We start from the raw sequence: 21,569 nt of genomic DNA, 5'->3' as shown, positions 1-21,569 counted from the left end.
GGTTATTGCCAGAATTACTGAGACTATGTATACTTTAAAGTTTTTTTAATAGTTTTTATAAAAAATGATACAAATGTTAGTAACTTTACTAACCATATATTTGCTATACTATACAAATGTAGAGGTTCCATAAACATGTATAAAATGCAGATTTAATTTTAAAGTAGGACCAGACTCTGTATGGTTCCATAACCTGCTTTGTTCATTTAATACAACATCACCATTTGAAAATGTTAAGAGAAAGATCTATGTCATCATATTTAATGGCAGGATAGCAGTCCTATCTCTGGATGGGCCATCAATTTAATCCCTTATCTTTAAACATTTAGGTTATTCTCAAATTTTAAAAAAATACTATAAAGAGTACAGTGACTAATGTACATACATCTTTGCCCACTTAACCAATTATTTCCTTAAGATAAAATTTCAAAAGGAAGCTGGGTTAAAAAGTGTACATTTGGGCACTTTTTATACCAGTTGCCAATCTGCTCTGTAGAAAATTACACAGTTTAAACTGTCTGAGATACCAACATTGCAAGATGTACATCTTTTTCACATTTGCCATTCCCAGGCCATGTAAAATGGCTCTCTGTTTTAATTCCCATTTCTTTGAAAATTTTGGGTTTGTTAGACATTTGTGGGGCGCCTGGGTGGCGCAGTCAGTTAAGCGTCCGACTTCAGCCAGGTCACGATCTCGCGGTCCGGGAGTTCGAGCCCCGCGTCGGGCTCTGGGCTGATGGGTCAGAGCCTGGAGCCTGTTTCCGATTCTGTGTCTCCCTCTCTCTCTGCCTCTCCCCCGTTCATGCTGTCTCTCTCTGTCCCAAAAATAAATAAACGTTGAAAAAAAAAATTAAAAAAAAAAAGACATTTGTATTTCCTCCTTCTGTTTATGTCTTTTTCTCTTTTGTCTTTGGATGTTTGAAAATAGAATTTTAAATGAAAAATTTAAATATCCAGGAAGATGTAAAGAACAGTAAATAAGTGCTTCTACCCTCACCACCCAGATTCAATAATTGTCAATATTTTGGCATAATTACTTTATCTTCCATCTGTACATATACATACACATGCAATGTTTCTGGGGCTAACCACTTAAAGTATATTTTAAACACTTCTAAATACTTTAGCATGCATCCTGGAAATATAAGGGCATTTTCATACATAACTATAATACAACGATCACATCCTACAGAAATAACAGAATTCCTTAATATCACCTAATAGCTAATCCATATTCAAACCTATCTTTGGGTCTTTGTTATTCATCTGTTCATATTTTTATTGACTTTTGAGAGCTCTTTATACATTAAGAATATTAATCATTAGTTCACTACTTACTGTGTGATCTTGAACAAATTACTTAAGCTCTCAAACCCTCAAATTGCTACATCTGTAAAGCACAAATAACAACAGATATATATAATATATATATATTAGGGTTATTGTGATGATTAAGTAAAAATCATAAATATAAAGTACTCAGCAGAAAACAGGCATGTTAAAAATACTCAATAAATTATAATTGCTGTTATTAATCTGAAAACATTTTTTCCAGTTTGTTGTGAGCCATTTAATTTTATTTACAGTGCTTTGCTATACACCCCAATTGTAGGCAAGGAGGTAATATGGGCAGAACGCTGAAAAATATTCACAAAACATTTTAACATCAACTATTAAAGGCCTTGTAAAGTTTCCAATCCCCCCCTTTTATTTTTTTTTTTTAACATTTATTTATTTCTTGAGACAGAGAGAGACAGAGCATGAATGGGGGAGGGTCAGAGAGAGAGGGAGACACAGAATCCGAAGCAGGCTCCGAGCTGTCAGCACAGAGCCCGACGCGGGGCTCGAACTCACAGACCGTGAGATCGTGACCTGAGCCAAAGTTGGACGCTCAACCGACTGAGCTACCCAGGCACCCCTCCAATCCCCTTTTAACAAGCTCATAAAATAACAATCTTGAATCTGAAATCCATATTCCAAAACTGAACAGCCCTACTGAATTTTAATTTTCCTAGAGTTCTCAGCAGCTTCCAGCTAGAAAAGCAAAAAGGAAGATTAAGGACGGCTTCAGGCAAGACAAAATGCAAATATCAGTTTTAAAATTATTAAATGAGATTATACATACAAAGTGCTTATAACATACCTACAGTATAGTTACACCTACAGTATATATGCCACAGTAAGCACTCAATAAATGTTAGACATTATTATAAAATCTAAATCATTTCCTTAACTTTTATTAACAAGAGATTATGTGTAATACATTGCATACTGATTATGGTAAACAATGGCTCTAATTATTTAATATCACTTTCTATACCAGTGTATAGTAAGATTAAGGAATATCCTGCACCTTGCAAGTCAACAGAGGTCACCCAAAATAATCGGAGCATAGTGTTTCCTTTCAGGGATAGAGTTTAATTACTTTTTCAATTTTGTACATATTTATTGTTCTACTGAGGTTTAGGTATATTTTAGTGATTTTACTTTTTACTAACTTACCCACTTAGTTGAGATTTTTAATTTAGAAGAACAGAATTAATGCACAGAATTTCCTTACAATTTTCAATCTATTCGTATCTGCAGTTAAAACTCTTATCTAATTTCTAAGTCTATATATTTGCTTTCTTCTCCCTTTTCCTCAACTAGCATGCTAGAAATTTTTCTATTCCATTGGATTTTTCATAGTATCATTTCTGGAATGTAACAATTCTACTTTTTCTGCTCACAGACTCGTTCATTTCTTCCACATGTTTATTCTATTTTTTTCTTAGACTCATGTTAATATTCCCTTTCCAGCTTCTCGAATTCAATAGTTTCTTTTCCATCTTTCTTGCGTATATAAAAAAATTAAGGCAGTGAATATTCCTTTGAGTACCAGTTCGAATCATATTTTTTAAGCTTTGCTTTACATTTTTTAAAGTTTATTTATTTTTGAGAGAGAGACTCCCAAGCAGGCTCCACACTGTTAGCACAGACAACTCGGGGCCCAATTCCACAAAATGTGGGATCATGACCTGAGCTGAAATCAAGAGGTGGACGCTTAACCTAATGAGCCACCCAGGTGCCACACCTCCCTAACCATTTTTTAAAAGTTTAAGAAGTATGCATGTATGTATGTATCAGCATTTTAAAATTTCCATGTAGCTAAAAAATTTTTCCTGTCCATCTTTTGATTTTAAGTTCAAAATTTCCTGTAATTTGGTCAAAAATATGGCCTATGTAATTCCACTACTGGGTATTTACCCAAAGAAAATGAAAACACTAATTTGAAAAGATATACGTGCCCTATAATGTTTATTGCAGCATTATTTACAATAGCCAAGATACAGAAGCAACCCAAGTGTCCATCCATAGATAGATGGATAAAAAAGAGGTGGTGTACATACATAATGCAATATTTCTCAGCCATAAAAAAAGAATGAAATCTTACCATTTGCAACATGGATGTATGTAAAAGGTAAAATGCTAAGTGAAGTAAGTCAGAGAGAAAGACAAATACCACATGATTTCATTCACATGTGGAATTTAAGAAACAAATGAAAAACACCAACAAACAAAAAAACAGACTCTTAAATACAGAGAACGAACTGTTGGCTGCCAGGGGTGAGGGATGAATAAAATAGATATAAGGTATTCAAGAGTACACTTAGCTTGAGCATTGAGCAATTTACAGAATCACTGAACCACTGAATTGTGTACCCAAAACTAATATAATACTGTATGTTAATTATACTTCAGTTTTAAAAAAAGAGAGATTTGTAGTTCTGGATGAAAAACAAAATTAAAGTAGTTCCTTGAATAAAAAAAACATGGCTTGTATAGTTTCTGCATTTTGTAATTTATTAAGATTTTTGTTGGGGCCTAATATATGGTCAATTCTTATAATTCATTCATGTTATTTTTCAAATATGGCATATTATCTCCTTGTGTAGTAATAATACTAGCATACATATCTTCTTTTTTTAAATGTTTTTTGAGTGTTTATTTATTTTTGAAAGAGAGAAAGAGAGAGAGAGAGAGACAGAGCATGAGCAGGGGAGGGGCAGAGAGAGAGGGAGACACAGAATACAAAGCAGGCTCCAGGCTCTGAGCTGTCAGCACAAAGCCCGACGTGGGGCTCGAACTCACGAGCTGTGAGATCATGACCCGAGCTGAAGTTGGACACTCAACCGACTGAGCCACCCAGGCTCCCCTAGCATACATATCTTCTATATTAACCTTGTTTATTCTTTTATTCATATTTTTATATTCTTATTTACAGTTTTCTTCCTTAATCTGACCAAGATTATTAAGGCCTCCTGCCACTGTCATTTTTAAAAATTTTTCTTATATTTGTAATTTTTTGATCTGCACACTTTGCTTTAATGGTAGTTAAGGCATAAAAAGTTCAGTGTAAATTTATACTGTTCATCAATACCAAATTACCTCTAGTTCTCAGTTAATATTGTCTCGAGAATTTGGCTTTGTCTGATATTAATGCTGTAATCCATGATTTATTTTTGTAGGCATTTGTCTGACATGCCTTTGCCTATTATTTTACTTTTAACATTTTTAATTTTTTTTTTTCAACGTTTATTTATTTTTGGGACAGAGAGACAGAGCATGAATGGGGGAGGGGCAGAGAGAGAGGGAGACACAGAATCAGAAACAGGCTCCAGGCTCTGAGCCATCAGCCCAGAGCCCGACGCGGGGCTCGAACTCACGGACTGCGAGATCGTGACCTGGCTGAAGTCGGATGCTCAACCGACTGCGCCACCCAGGCGCCCCTACTTTTAACATTTTTAACAGCTTTATTGAGACTATAATTCATACACCTTACCTACTAGTTTTGTATGACTGACACAGGTATCGCTAACTTAGTGGCTTAAAACAACAGGAATTCATTTTCTGAGTTTTTCACTGGGCTAAAGTCAAGGTTATTGGCAAGCCTGGTCCTTTTGGAGGATCTAGGGGGAGTCCATTTCCTTGTCTTGTCTAGCTGCTCCTAGCCTGTATTCTTTGGCCCCTGACCCCCTTGCATCCAACCTTTTACTCCTACCAACACATCTTCTATTTCTTTATCAATCTCCCTTTGTCTCCCTCTTATAAAGACAGTGTGGTTAGGCTTAGGGCCTACCTGGATAATCTAGGGCAATCTCCCCCATCTCAAAATTGTTAACCTAATCACATCACAAAGTTCTTTTTGCCACACAAGGTAACACACAAAAGTTCCAGGGATTCAGACCTGGATATCCTTGGGGGTCATTATTCAGCCTATCAGACCATACAATTCACCATTTAAAGTGTACAATTCAACCTTTTTAAGTATATATGTAGGGTTGTGCAAGCATCATCAGAATCTAATTTTAGAACACTTTGATTCCCTTTAAAATAAACTCCGTACTCATTGGCTGTCACTTTCCATTCCTCCCTCCCACCTCTCCAACCTGGCAACGACTAATCTACTTCCCGTCTCTACAGATTTGCCTGTTCTGGACACTGCATATACATGGAATCATACAACATGTGGTCTTTTGTGACTGGGCTCTTTTACTTGGTGCAATGTTTCCAAGGTTCATCCATGCTGTAGTTTTTATCAGTATTTCATTCCCTCTTACTGCTGAATAATAGTCCATATACGGATAATAACACATTTTATTTATCCGTTCATTAGCTGATGAACATTTGGGTTGTTCCCACTTTGTGGCTATTATGAATAATGCTGTTAAAAATATCATGTGTAAGTTTTATGTATAAGTCTTGCTGCTATGGACACTGTGTGTATAAGATTTGTTTTCAGTTCTCTTGGGTAAACCTAGGAGCAGAATTGCCAGGTCATGTGGTAACTCTACCGTTAATATTTTAAGAAACTGCCAAACTGCTTTCTGAAGCATCTGTATCATTTTATGTTCCCAGTAGCAACGTATGGAGGGTTCCAATTTCTGCATATTCTCAACAACACTTACTGGTGTCCATCTTTTTGATTATAATAATCCTGTCTAATTCTGGTTTTGGTTTTCATTTCCCTAATGACTATTCATCATCAGTGCTCATATACTTGCTGGCCACTTCTCTATCTCTATATATATTTGGAGAAATAGGTATTCAGATTTGTTGCCGTTTTTAAAAAACTTTTAGTGTAGTTGAAAACAATTTACATGAGTTTCAGCTATTACAACATAGTGATTTGACAACTCTATGCATTATGCTATGCTCATAAGTGTAGCTATTGTCACCATACAACGCTATTATAATACCACTGAGTATATAGCCTATACTGTACCTTTCATCCCCAGGACGTATTCATTCCTTAATTGGAAACTTGTACCTCCCGCTCCCCTCTACCCATCTGCCCCCCTTTACCTGCCTGCCCATCCCCACCACTCCCCTCTGGCAATCACCAATTTGTTCTCTATTTATGAGTCTGTTTCTGATTGGTTTGGTTTGTTTTTTAGATTCCACATATAACCGAAATCATATGATACTTGTCTTTCTCCGTCTGACTCATTTCACTTAGCGTAATACCCTCTAGAGTACATATTTGTTGTCACAAATGGCAAGATTTCATTCTTTTTTATGGCTGAGTAATATTCCATTGTAGACATATACTACCTCTTCTTTATCCATTCATCAATGGATGGATACTTAGGTTGCTCCCACATCTTGGCAACTGTAAATAATGCTGCAGTAAACATAGGGGTACATATATCTTTTTGAATTAGTGTTTTTATGTTCTTCTGTAAATACCCAGTCGTAGAATTACTGGATTGTATGGTATTTCTTTTTCTTTTTTTTTTAAGTTTATTTATTTTGACAGAGAGAGCGAGCGGTTTGGGGGCAGAGAGAGAGAGATAGAGAGAGAAAGAATCCCAGCAGGCTCCATACTGCCGGCACAGAGCCCAATGGTGGGGCTCAAACCCACAAACAGCAAGTTCATGACCTGAGCTGAAACCAAGAGTCCGACAGTTAACAGGGTGAGCCACCCAGGTGCCCCTGGTTATTTCTTCTCAAAAAAAAAAAAAAAAAAAAAAAAAAAAAATTAAGTTTTATTTATTTTTGAGAGAGAGAGAGAGAGAGAGAGAGAGAGAGAGAGAGAGAATCCCAAGCCTGCTCCACACTGCCAGGGCAGAGCTCGAACCCATGAACCACGAGATCATGAACTGAGTCAAAGTTGGACACTCAACTGACGGAGCCACCCAGGTGCCCCTCTATTTTTAATTTTTTAAGAAACCTCCATACTGCTTTCCACAGTGGCTGCCCCAAAGTATATTTCTACCAACAGTGCACAAGTGGTGTTTCCGCTACATCCCCACCAACACTTGTTACTTCTTGTTGTTTTGGTACTGGCCATTCTGACAGGTGTGATGTGACATCTCACTGCGGTTTTGATTTGCATTTCCCTGATGATGAATGAGGTTGAGCATCTTCTAATATATCTGTTGGCTACCTGTAGGTATTCTTTGGAAAAATGTCTACTCAGGTCCTCTGCCCCTTTTTTAATTGGATTGTTTGGTCTTTTGGTGTTGAGCTATGTAACTTCTTAATGTATTTTGGATATTAACTCCTCAACAGATATATCATTTACAAGTATCCTCTCACATCGGGGCACCTGGGTGGCTCAGTCAGTTGGACATCTGACTTTGGCTCAGGTCATGATCTTGTCATTTGTGAGTTTGAACCTTGCACTGGGCTCTGTGCTGGCAGCTCAGAGCCTGAAGCCTGCTTAGGATTCTGTGTTTCCCTCTCTCTGCCCCTCCTCTGCTCATGCTCTCTCTCTCTCAAAAATAAAATAAACGTTTAGAGCAACGTCTTAAAAAAAAAAAAACAAGTATCCTCTCACATTCAGCAGATGGCCTTTTCATTATGTTGATGGCTTCCTTTGTTGTACAAAAAGCTTATTTTGGTGTAGTCCTAATAATTTATTTTTGCTCATTTGCCTTGCCTGAGGAGACACATCCATAAATATCTTGATGAGGCCAACGTACAAGAAATTACTGCCCATGTTTTCTTCTAAGAGTTTTGTAGTTTTAGGTCTCACATTAGGTTTTTAATCCATTTTGAGTTTATTTTTGTGAATGATGTAAGAAATGGTCTAGTTTCATTCTTCTGCATGTAGCTGTCTAGTGTTCCCAGCACCATTTTTTGAAGAGACTTTCTTTCCTTCATTGTATATTCTTGCCTCCATGGTCATAGATTAATTGACCACATAACAGTGGATTCATTTCTGGGCTTTCTATTCCATTCCATTGATCTATGTGTCTGTTTTTTGTGCCAGTACCATACTGTCTTGATTATTAAAGCTTTGTAATATAGTGTGAAATCTGGGATTGTGATACCTCCAGCTGTGTTCTTCTTTCTCAAGACTGTGTTGGCTATTCGAGGTCTTTTGTGGATCCATACAAATTTCAGGATTATTTGTTCTGCTTCTATGAAAAATGCTATTGGTATTTTGATTGGGATTGCACCGAATCTGTAGATTACTTTGGGTAGTATGGACATTTTAACAATATTAATTCTTCCAATCCATGAGCAAAAAATATCTTTCGTTTTGTTTGTGTTGTCATCAATTTCCTTCATCATTGTTGTATATTTTTCAGAGTACTGGTCTTCCACCTCCTTGGTTAAGTTTACTCCTAAGTATTTTATTCTTTTTCGGCGCAATTGTAAATAGAATTATTTTCTTCATTTCTGTTTCTGCTACTTTGTTATTAGTGTATGAAGTGCATCAAATTTCTGTATATGAATTTTGTATCCTGCAACAATTCATTTATGCATTCGAACAGATTTTTGGTGGAGTCTATAGGGTATTCTAAATATAGTATAACGTCATCTGCAAATAGTGACAGACTGTTTGCCATTTTAAAATTGGGCTGTCTTTTTATTGTTGAATTCTGAAAGTTCTTTATATATTCTGGATTCAAGTTATTTGTCAGATACATAATTTGCAAATATTTTCTCCCATTCTGTGGATTGTCTTTTCACTTTCTTAATGGTATCATTTACAGCCACTCTGGACATTTGTGGTCAATGTAAGTATGTCACATAAATTAAATACAGTTGGGTTTTGGTTTAGATTATTGTTGTTCCATCTGAAAGAAAATCTTTGTCTTTCTCAAAGGAGTTAATCTATTTATATTTACGATTTATAACAAAATTAATTGATCTCACTCAAATTACTTTGTTCTATATATTGTGTTTTTTTAATTCCTTTTACATGGACTTTTTTTTTTCTCTTTAGTGTTCTGAAGACATATGTTGCTTCTATTTCTACTAGTATTTATTCTTTAGCTTGTATTTATCAAATGTCAGTCAGTGAAAAAATAGCTACTGCTTTTTATCTCAGTCTAGTTTATCATACAATAGTTTGCTTCTGTTTCATAGAGTCTATACCTTTTTGTACTCTATGGAAGACTCCAACAATTTCCCAAAAACTTCTTTTTGATTTTTTTTTTTAAAGATTTTAAGTAATCTCTACACCCAACATGGGGCTCAACTTACAATCCTGAGGTCAAGAGTCATGCACGCTCAACTTACTGAGCCAGCCAGGCACCCCTCTTTTCAGTGAGTAATTTTCAGAGGTATTTTTCTGAGTCTTCTAGATGAGTCTTTTTCATAGGTCACATTACTATTAGTAGTAAAATTATTTTAAATTTTTAACACCGAAGAAAAGAAGACATGCCCAGATTTCATGTTTGTGAACATCATGACACTAATGAGTGCTTCTCAGGTGCCATTTTGAGGTAGAAGCCTTCCACCATACTCTTCTAAGGAAAGGTCCTAATATGCATCCCATTCTAGGGCCTCAGGAATTTTTGGCAAAACACAAACATGTTGAAAAGGAACCACGACATTTGTATGTGAAAGAAAAACCAATAAACAAAATTTCACTAATCAGTCATAAATTCCTAAAATATCTATATTTTATATGGGAGAAATCTAACGAATGTCTCTTTAGCTAATAAATGTTATCCTAATAAAAACAAAATATAATTTAAATCTGGACAGACCATTATTCTAAGTTATTTTGGCCAGAGAAAAAGCAGTTCACGTAGCATAAGTATGCAAGGGTAAAATACTATCTTTATCAACTTAGCTATGGATAGTTAGGCAATCAAAATATTCAACTCTATTTCTAAACTGAAGCAGAGTGCTAAATCGATTTCTTTGAAGAAATTTAAATAGGCAACTCAAATACGGACAACCAGTAAAATGCTTCCTGAGGTTTGTCTCATGAAATTTGTATTGTGGAATTATTTCCCACTTTGTTTCTGACATAAATCAGTAACTTTCTTACAAAACCTGCATGGGTTTCTTACCAAACATAATACCACTTTCCCCCTTGCGTCTGATAGCAACGTATCTATCAGATAGGATATCTAATAGGGTAGGATACGTGGTTATAATAAGTAGAAACAGAAATAAAGGCTCCTGGCTGATTCAGCTGGTGGAATATGTGACTCTTAATCTTGAGGTTGTGAGTTCAAGCCCTGTGTTGGGTATAGAGATTACTTTAAAAGAAAAAAATTAAAGAAAGAAAGAAAGAAAGAAAGAAAGAAAGAAAGAAAGAAAGAAAGAAAGAAAGAAAGAAAAACAGAAATAATCTTTTTTATTTTGATCTACATAAAGTAGCTTGAAAATGGGTCCCACTCCCACCCCTGGATGAGGGGAGGATAGGAGTAATAGCTATTGTACTAGACAGAGGATCAAAAGAATGAACAACAACCCACAGAAAGCAAAGAGTATCTGAGAACACAGCTGAGTCTTCTTACCACATTCTCCAAAGGTGCTGCACCAAACACTTTAAAGACAGGGTTGGGTTTGGAGGGTGAGATACAGAGGACAATAGCTTGCTGTCCCACTCGAGTAGTATATTCATCCAACGTGGCTCGAAGTTTCCTGAATCAGAGAATGAAAAAAGAATAAAAACAGTTAAAGGAAATTATGGTGACATAGAAATTATGGTGACACAGAAACAAAACTTACTTTGACAATGTATTCTGATTAGATACAGGTGGGTTTTTTTTTTGTGTTTTTTTTTATGTGAAATGTGAAAAGGGGAGTGTGAGGTTGGATAGCTCATTCATTTAAAATATGTGCATACCTCTGTCCTAAAGGTCAATGACTAGCCCACTGATATACGGGTCGGCCACAAGTTTGCTTCAGGATACAGACGTGACACAATGTTGAACATGGAGAGTATAATTCTTCCGGAACCACCAAAGGGGTTTTCTCTTACTGCTACTTATAATAATAAAGATTACTGCTGAGAGGTATTCTTGTAGACTTTATCATATCATCTCCACACTTAATGAAACTCACAAACTGCGAGACGTAAGCCAAAGTCAGTCACTTAACCAACTGAGCCACCCAGGCGCCCCGCTCTATTAGTTTTAAGACACTATAATTTCTGTCCTGGATTACTACAATAACCTCCTAATTACTCACCCTGCTTCCTTTCTTATACACCCAAATTCTATTCTCAACATGGCAGCCCAAGGGATCCTTTTAAAATATACATTAGGGGGCGTCTGGGTGACTCAGTTAAGTGTCCTACTCTTGATTTTGGCTCAGGTCATGATCTCACAGTTTATGAGATCGACCGCCCTGTCAGGCTCTGCGCTGACAGCTCAGAGCCTGCTTGGGATTCTCTCTCTCTTTCTGCACCCCTCTGCCACTCCCCCTCCCCATACTCTCTTTCCCCCTCTCCTTCTGTCCTTCCCCCACTAGCAATCTCTCTCTCTCTCTCTCTCTCTCTCAAAATAAATAAATATTAAAAAAATATATATATATATAAATCAGACCACATCACTGCTTTGGTCAAAAGCCTTCACTGACTTCTTGGGGCACCTGGGTGGCTCAGTCAGTTAGGCATCTGACTTGATTTTGCCTCAGGACATGATCTCAGTTTGTGAGTTCGAGCCCCACACTGGGCTCCGTATTGACAGTATGGAGCTTGCTTAGAATTCTCTCTCTTTCCCTCTCTTTCTCTGCCTCTTCCCCCCCTCCCCAAAATAAAGAAATAAACTTAAAAAAAAAAAAAAAAAAGCTTTCATTGACTGCCCATCTCACTCAGAACAAGAGTCAAAGCCCTTATACTGGACCAAAGACCCCATGACATGGCTCTCTACTACTTTTTTTTTTTTTTTTTTTAAGAGACATAGAGTGAGGGTGAGTGGGGGAGGCAGGGGGAAAGAAAATCTTAAGCAGACTCCAAACCCAGCACGGGAGCCAATACAGAGCTCGATCTCATGACCCTGAGATCATGACCTGAGCTGAAATCAAGAGTCAGACACTCAACCAACTGAGCCACCCAGGCGCCCTTTATCATATATACTACTACTCTGAGTCAGTCTCCTCTCATTCTCTCCCTGACTGTTCCCCAAACATGACAACCATGTTCCATCCTACTTCAGAAACTTTGTTCTTGCTATTCCCTCTGTCTGAAAAGCTCTTTCCCTAGACATCAACAATGCCCTTGCACTCACTTCAGATCTCTGTTCAAAGTTTGCCTGTCAAAGAAGACTTCCCAGACTACCCCTGTAAAATAAACTACTCTATATCCCCAAGCCCCAACCTTTCTATTTTCCTTACTCCACTTTATTTTTTCCCAAAGTACCTACCTTCATTTGACATTTTTCTTTTTTCCCCCACTAGAATAAGAGCTCTTTAAGGGAATTTGTTGTGTTCACTGTTCTATTCCTAGAACAGTGTCTAGGAAGGCCTAGAACAATGTCTGGCACAGAGCCGGCATAAAAATTTTCTCTGAATGAACTGAAGTGATATTATACATCTGTTCATCATTTCTAGTTTCATTTATTTAATTCCATAGGAGTACTCTGAAGTCTAACTCTGCCATCAAGGGATCTAACTCGGTATCCTCAACGCACCAAATAACATATGTTCTAACTGTCATCCGCACCGTGAAGCGTTTGAGGAACAGCAACGATATGGATAAGGGAGCCCTCACCGAAGCAAACGTGTTTGCTGTCTCTTCCGGATAGATGGATTAGACTCAAACACATGAGGCCGTTTCCGTTTCTTTCCTGTTGCCACAGCAGCAGCAGCAGCCATTCCCACGGGACCTGAAATAACAACGTATGCGCGACATCAGGCAAAGCCTGTGAACTGTGCAAGACAGAAAACAGAGGTACAAACAAGGCAGCACTTATCTCCTAATATCTTCTCAATACAGAATGTTCCTGATATGATCAACATAGTTCATTATTGTGCAACATGAGTCATATTTTCATTTACCAATAAAACTTACAATGAATCTAAAAAAGTGATGGACTTAAACACCTCCCGACCATACACTAGCTAAATTTTACATCATGTTTTGGTTGCCAGCATTCCCATACTGTTGAGGCAATATTCTCAGAGGTGCCAGATGAAACTGCAGCATTGAGAGGAGGAGCTTGCCAAAAGAAAACAAAATCACAGATTTCAAATCTCACTTCCATCCCTGTGCCCCTCTTTCCATTACCCCAAGTTAAAGAAGTCAGAGACAATCATTCATACTTGGATCTCAAACAGTAACAACACCTGTAAGAGGAGTATCTGGAAGAATATTATCTTAATTGGATATTCTTTCCTTACATATCTGAGAAATGTGCCTAAAATGGAGTTGTTGATCACAAAAAACCTGACGCCGGCAGGAAAGAGATGAAAACCATGCCACTCTTAAGGAAAACATGTTAATAAAAGTTGGTCTGGCTTGCCCTGAGATTAAAATGAAGCGTAGGCCCTAAGGAATTATTGGAGTCTCTGATCCATGGGACCTCAATATATCAAGGACATTCCATTTTTTTTTCTTTTTTTAAGCAGATGATCCACTTTTATCTTTTTTTGTAAACCCTATAAAAAGCTAAAATGAAAATTATATTTACTCAGATTTATACTGGCATATGTGTTATATATGTTCTAAGTGGCTCAATTAAAATAAGCCTCCCTGGGGGTGCCTGGGTGGCTGTTAGTTAAGCATCTGACTTCAGCTCAGGTCATGATCTCACGGTTCATGAGCCTGAGCACTACGTCAGGCTCTGTGCGACAGCTCAGAGCCTGGAGCCTGCTTCAGATTCTGTGTCTCCCTCTCTCTCTGCCCCTCCCCTCCTCACATTCTGTCTGTCCTTCTCTCAAAAATAAACATTAAAAAATATTTAAATAAGCCTCCCTGAAAATCTAGACAAATCTCTCTACATGTTATTTAGTAGTATAATCAGTCTGACTTAAATCCCTCTAAAGAGCCCCAGAGCAAGTCGAAAAATAAATTCATCCTTTTTACCTTCTTTTCCAACATAAACAGCTGATAGATGGAAAAATCTTACTGATGCATTTATCCAGCATTTTATTTTTTTTAATTGTGATAAGAACACTGAACAGGAGACCTACCATATTAACTTTTTAAAAATTGTATCTTCATTTATTCCTTCTCTGATGCTCTTCCTTTTTTTAATTTTATTTTTTTAATCTACCATATTAAAATTTTAAGTGTGTAAGATAGGCACTATTTTGTACGCCAGATTTCTAGAATTTATTCATCCTGCATAACTGAAACTTTACACCTGTTGAAGAACAACTCTTCATTTCCACACCCCCGTCCCTGGCAACTACCATTGTACCCCTGTTCCTGTGAGTTTGACTAATACCTCATATAAGTGAAATCATGCAGGATCTGTTCTTCTATAACTGGCTTATTTCACTTAGCATAATGCCCTCAAGGTTCACCCAGGTTGTTGCCATATGGCAGGATTTCCTTCCTTTTAATGGTTGGATAATATTCCATTCTATATAGGAGCTCCTGGGTGGTTCAGTCGGTTAAGCGTAAGTCTTGATTTTGGCTCAGGTTATGATCTTACAGTTCATGAGACCGAGCCCCCTGTTGGCTGTGCTCTGACAGCACGGAACCTGCTTGGGATATTCTCTCTCTCTCTCCCTCTCCCTTCTTCCCTCCCTCCCTCCCTCACCTGTTTGCACACTCTCTCTCTCTCTTTCAAAATTAAAAAAAAAAAAAACATTTAAAAAGATATTCCCTTCCAGATATACACATTTTCTTTAGCCATTCATCCATCAGTGAACATCTGAATTGCTTCCACAACTTAGTTATTGTGAATAATGAACATGGGAATGCAAATAACTCTACGAGGTCCTAATTTCAATTCTTCCAAATAGATATCCAGAGGTGGAATTGCTGGATCATAGGGTAGTTCTATTTTTAATTTTTTGCAGAAACTTCATACTGTTTTCCACAGAGGCTGTACCACTTTACATTCCCACCAACAGCATACAAGGTTCCAATTTCTCCATATCCTTGCTAATATTTATCTTCTGTTTTTTGTTGTTGTTTTTTTAAATGCTTATTTATGACAGAGAGCACAAGAGGGAGAGGGGCGGGCAGAGAGAGAGAGAGAGAGAGAGAGAGAGAGAGAGAGAGAGAGAGAGAAAGAGAGAGAGAGAATCTGTGTTGATAGCACAGAGCCCAATGGGGGACTTAATCTCATGAACCATGAGATCATGTCCTGAGCCAAAATCAAGAGTCAAATGCTTAACTGACTGAGCCACCCAGGCCACCCGCCCCCCCCCCCCCCCGCCTTTTTTTATAAGAGCCATCCTTACAGGTGTTAGGTAACATCTCATGTGGTTTCAATTTGCATCTCCTTGATAATTAGTAATGTTGAGCATCTTTTCATGGGCCTGTTGACCATTTGTACATCTTCTTTAGAGAGATGTCTACTTCAGTCCTTTGTCCATTTAAAAAAAATTTTTTTTAACGTTTTATTATTGAGAGACAGAGAGACACAGAGCGTGAGCAGGGGAGGGGTAGAGAGAGGGGGAGACACAGAATCTGAAGTAGGCTCCAGGCTCAGAGCTGTCAGCCCAGAGCCCGACACGGGGCTCAAACTCACAAACTGTAAGATCCATGACCTGAGCTGAAGTTCGTTGTTTAACCAACTGAGCCACCCAGGTGCCCCTGTCCATTTTTTAATCAGGTTATTTGTTTTTATTCTATTGAGTTGTAGGAGTCCAACATTTTATTACTAAAACTTTCAAATATAGAGCAAAGTTGAAAGATTTTTATGGCAAATATTCATATATCTACCACTTACACTCTACTATTAATATTTTACTATCTGCATCTATCCATCTTTTTTTTTTTTAAGTTTCTTAAAGACTGTTTTATTTTTAAGTAATCTCTACACCCGACATGGGGATTGAACTCACAAGCCTCCAGATCAAGAGTTGCATGCTCTACTGACTGAGCATGAGACAGCCAGGTGCCCCCATCCATCTCTCTACCCATATCATTTTTTAAATTCTGATGCATGTATGGTTCTCCTAAGTATTCAGTAGGAAAATCATGGGCTAGAGTTCTATATTTGTTTATAATTTTTTCTTTTGAGGTAAAATTTACATATACTGCAATGTAAAAATCTTAAGTGTAACTTCAATCAACTTTGAAAAATGTATACACCTATGATAACTAATCTATCAAGATATCTAATACCACTGCTACACAAAGTTCTCTTATGTCCCCTCCCAGTCAGTTCCTATCCAATCTCCCAAAAAGTACCTACAATTCTGATTTTTATCATCCTATATTAATTCTGCCTATTCTAGAACTTCAAATAAATAGAAATCATACAGAATATACTTTTTTGTGTAAGGTTTCTTTCACTTAGAATAATGTCTTTGAGGTTCATCCACACTGTTATATGTATTAGTAGTTCGTTCCTTTTTATTGATGAGTAATATTCCATAGTATGAATAAGTCATAGTTAACCCATTACCCTACTGATAGACACTCAGGGAATTTCAAGTTTTAGGCTATTAAGAATAAAGATGCTTAATTAATTTATGAATTCAATATAATTCAAATAAAAGTCCCAGTATGGGTTTTTGTGGACATTGATAAATTGATCTTAAAATTTAAATGGAAATGCAAAAGGCCAAGAACGGCCAGGATAACTGTGAAGAATTTTAAGAATTTTAAAAGGTGCACGCCTATCAAATATCAGTAGTTACTATAAAGTAGTTACTATAAAGCAATAGTCATTAAGACAGTGTAGAACTGCCTGAAGGCTAGACAAATAAACCAATGCAACTTAATGAAGAGTTCACACACATCTTGTGTCAGAAGACCAAAGTGGGAAAAGGATGAATTATTAAAAATATGGTACTGGGGTGCACCTGCGTGGCTCAGTCGGTTAAGCGTCTGACTTCAGCTCAGGTCATGATCTCGTGGTTCATGGGTTCGAGCCCCGCACCGGGCTCTGTGCTGACAGCTCAGAGCCTGGCACCTGCTGTGGATTCTTTGTCTCCCTCTCTCTGCTCCTCCCCTGCTAACACACTGTCCCTCTCTCAAAAATAAATAAACATTTTAAAAGATTAAAAAAAAAAAAAAAGGGTACTGGGACAGGGGTGCCTGGATGGCTCAGTCAGTTGAATGTCTCTTGATTTTGGCTCAGGTCATGATCTCATGGTTCGTGGTTTCAAGCCCTGCATCAGGCTCTGTGCTGACAGTTCTGAGCTTGGATACTGCTTCACATTCTGTGTCTACCCGTCTCTCTGCCCCTCCCCGTCTTGTCTGCGTGCACGTGCGTGCTCTCTCTCACCCCCCTCAAAAATAAACAAACATCAGAAAAAAATTTTTAAAAACCCAACATAGTAAAAATCTTCGTAACTTCTATAATACACTGTTGTAGAACTTTTATAAACTCAGGGTTAAGAATTCCTTAAATAAGACTCCACAAGGATAAACTGATAAATTTCACAATAATATAAATTAAAACCTTTATGGACAAAAAGAAATAATAAAAACTTAGGGAAAGGAGTGGTCAACAAATTGGGAGAAGATAATAAATGCAATGCATATTATCAAGAAAAGAACAGTATTAAATTTATACCAATAACTCTTACAAATCAATAAGAAAAAAAAAACGATAACCCAAATGGACAAAGGCATAAATAGGAAATGTGCACAAGAAGAAACGTGAATAGTCAAAAAAGATCTGAAATGGTGCTCTATCTTGTCTTTCTGCACTGTCTGGAGCCTCTTGCTCAGACACAAGTAAATTCAACCAACGGCGAGATATTATTTCATATTCATCCAACTGGCAAAACCAAAAAACGATTGGCAATACCAAATCTGGTATGGATTGGAAGCAAAAGGCACTCGAACATATTGCTTGTGGGAATGTAAGTTCATACAACGATCTGGAAAGACATTTGGAACATTTAGTAAAGTTGAAAATGTGCCCATCTTTGCCCTCTAACTCTCCTCTTGGGTATACCCTTCAGCATTGTTTTCAAACTGCAGGTTTCTGTTCTTTGGTGGTTCATGAGTAATTTGGGGTTTTTTTTTTTTTTTTTGTATTTTTTGTATTTTGTGTTTTTTAAAATAAAATGGAATGAAGTGAAAGATTCTAGAACACATCAGAGAGCATGTCACTTGCAGAGGGGTGTTACTCCATGAGAAACTTACTCAGTTATATGTGCATTCATTTCTCCTAGATCACAATGTAAAATGTATCACTGTGGGCACTGTCGAGAGTTTGAAAACCAATGCCAAAAGAAACTCTCACAATTTGTACAAGAAAACACAAAATAATTTTCATTTGCAGCTACTGTAATAGCAAAAACTTATACAACCTAAATGTTATAATGATATATGACGTATTTAGATGATGAATGGAATACCAAATAACAGTTAAAATAAAACTGCCACATTATCAATATGAATGAAATCTCAAAAAAAAAAAAACTGAATAAACAATGTTACACAGAGAGAGGATTAGAAATGATATCATTTATATAAAATTTAACGCATGTCAAACCAGGTTCAGTATTAGTTATTGATACATAGGTGTACAGCAGAAGTATAAAAGAAATGCATGAGAATGAGAAAGATCAAATTTAGAATAGCGGTTGCCTCAGTGGAGGGAGAGAAAAGAATAGGATTAGAAAAGCAGCAACCTGCTTCCCTTCCCTGTCCATTCACCTTACTTCATTATTTCCTCCAGAGTCCTCAGTGCTCTTTATCTTACTTTATTATTTGTACCCTTCTCTCCACCACTGGTCTGTAAGCTACTGTAAGAGCAAGCTCCTGCCTGTCTTGTTTGTAGCGGCTATACATAGTGACAGAGAGTATATAGTAATTCCTCAATAATTGCTGAATGGTTAAATGGTATATCATTCCTACTAGCTAGGCCTCAGTTTCCACATCTGCCACATGAAAGTGTTAGATTAGACTCCTTTCCTAATTTTAACACTATGACAATTCAGCACATACAGTAATGTAGCAAAACTCTGTCTCAAAAGCATCTTCCTTCCTAGGAAAGAAGTTGACCTGGATTCATTATGTTAGGATGCCCTCTTCTGGGAAGTATAAAAATTTCAAAAATATATTTTGCAAACATTTCATGTGTTCCTGCCACTAAGTTTTATTTTAAAAATCACAATTCCAGAAATACACGGTGGATAATAACTGATAGTAATTAGATCATTTTTCATTACACTTGTCTTCTTCTCTTTAAACATAGCAAATACTAAAAAGATGAAATACGTTGGCTATTCCCGATAATTGACTTACTGTTCAGCTTTCCCTAAATATCTTATAAGATCAATGTTCCTTATACAGTATCAAACCCATCCAGGCATGGCTTACATGGAGTCTTCCACATAGTGCTTAACATACAATGTAAATAGCAAAGAGAATGGTACAAAATATAGCCCAGCTTTAAGTCATTTAGTGGCCCAGAACATCTCAAAACCTTAAATTGGATTAAGATAATACAGGATTTCTAGTGTCCTCAGGCATCTGGCAGAAGCAAAGAAAAATCTTCTCTAGAGGACAATAATATTATTCTAGACCCCAAATTATTTCTAAAAGTAAATTTCCAAACACACCATCCAGCATTCATTTAAATATAACCAATACATAAAAAGAAAAACTAATGTAAACAAGAAATAGCACTAACAACATATAACAGAAAAAAACTCACGGGCACTTCAGAGAGTAGAATTACCAAATATACTATAAAATCATGATGCACTTCACTCACAGAGAATAAAAAAACCTTTTTTTCTACTACAACTAGAAACTTTAATAGTACAAATTCGGGGAGAAAAAAACATACTAGAAATTCTAAAACAAGAAAAAAAAACTATATTACTAAAATTAGCTTTCTCAGTGATCTCAGTGGACAGCTTTAAAAGTACCTTAGACACAGTTGAAGAGAAAAATTAATAAACTGGAAAAGAGTTTGAAGAAACTCAGTCCACAGACTGAAGCATAAAGAGACAAAATGATAGTAATACAGAATAGAAGGTAAGAGACATAAAGGACTCGATGAGAAAAACTAACATATTTAATTGGAGTCATAGAAGGAAGAGATGGAATGGAGCAAAGGCAAAACTTGAAGCAAAATCTATAGTGACTAAGATTTTCTGGAACTGATGAAAGACATCAATACACAGATTCAAGATGTTCAAAGAATCCTAAACAATTAAATGAGAAGTCCAGAGCCAGATATAGCACAAAAACTGAACACAGGAAAACCAAACCAAACCAAACCAAACCAAACCAAACCAAAAGACAGAGAAGATCTTAAGAACAGTGGGAGGTGGGGTCTGTGTGGGAGATAACCTTCAAAGGAGCAGCTGTTAGAATAAAGGAGTTGAATTCCAAAAAGCAAGGATGGAAGCCAGGACAGTGGAAACAGTTTCTTAAATATGAGGGGGCGGTGGGGGGGATAAGTACCAACCTAGAATTCTATACCCAGTAAGAACATCCTTCGAGACTGAAGGTTAAATAAGAACATTCTCAGACAAATAAAAACTGAGAGACTTCCATGATGAAGGAAATACTAAATGGTATCTTTAAGTAGAAGGAAAATTCTCAGAAGGCAAGTTGGATATAAAGGAAAAAGTGAACATTGGGGTGCCTGGGTGGCTCAGTTGGTTAAACTTCCAACTTCAGCTCAGGTCAGGATCTCACGGTTCATGAGTTCGAGCCCCATGTCGGGCTCTGTGCTGACAGCTCAGAGCCAGAAGCCTGCTTCAGATTCTGTGTTTCCCTCTCTCTCTGCCCCTCCCCCACTCATAGTCTATCTCTGTCTCTCTCTCAAATAAATAAAACCTTAAAAATTTTTGAAAAACGAACACTAACAATGGTTAAAACAAAAAATAATGTCTTGTATGGCTTAAAATATACAAAGAATCAATACACAGAGCAACAAGAGCATATAGGTCAGGATCACGGGAATAAAATCCGAGTGTTCCAAGAATATTGCATTATCCCTAAGAGGACAAAAGTACCAGTTACAGAAGACTTCGAAATAAGTTAAAGATATATTATAATTTCTAGGGGTACCACTCATCATAAAAATATGTATAACTTCCAAACTGACAAGAAAAAAAATTAAAAATTTTCCAGTCCCTCCAAAACATGAAGGAAATATAAACAAAGAATAAGTGGGATGAAGAGAAAGCATACAATAAACATGATAAATTTAAATCGAAATATACCAGCGACTACATTCAATGTAAATGGACTAAATGCTTTAGTTAAAAAGTCAAAAGATTGTTGGAAT

General features: G+C 36.9%; 1 protein-coding gene across 6 annotated transcripts in view; it reads right to left on the bottom strand.

The window, feature by feature from the left end:
• NRF1 (nuclear respiratory factor 1) overlaps positions 1-21,569 on the bottom strand; it is a 145,864-nt gene that overhangs the window by 74,720 nt on the left and 49,575 nt on the right. For all 6 annotated transcript variants that reach the window (XM_023250560.2, XM_023250561.2, XM_023250563.2 and 3 more), the window contains exons 3-4: positions 12,950-13,064; positions 10,752-10,878 (exon numbers count right to left, since the gene is read on the bottom strand). In XM_023250560.2, coding sequence (XP_023106328.1) covers positions 10,752-10,878; positions 12,950-13,064 — 242 coding nt within the window. The remainder of the gene's footprint in view (positions 1-10,751; positions 10,879-12,949; positions 13,065-21,569) is intronic.

This window comes from Felis catus, chromosome A2 (assembly GCF_018350175.1).
Source record: "Felis catus isolate Fca126 chromosome A2, F.catus_Fca126_mat1.0, whole genome shotgun sequence".
NCBI classification, from domain to species: domain Eukaryota; kingdom Metazoa; phylum Chordata; class Mammalia; order Carnivora; family Felidae; genus Felis; species Felis catus.
Note: the sequence above shows the minus strand (reverse complement) of the source record. Positions and strands in the feature narration are given on the sequence as shown.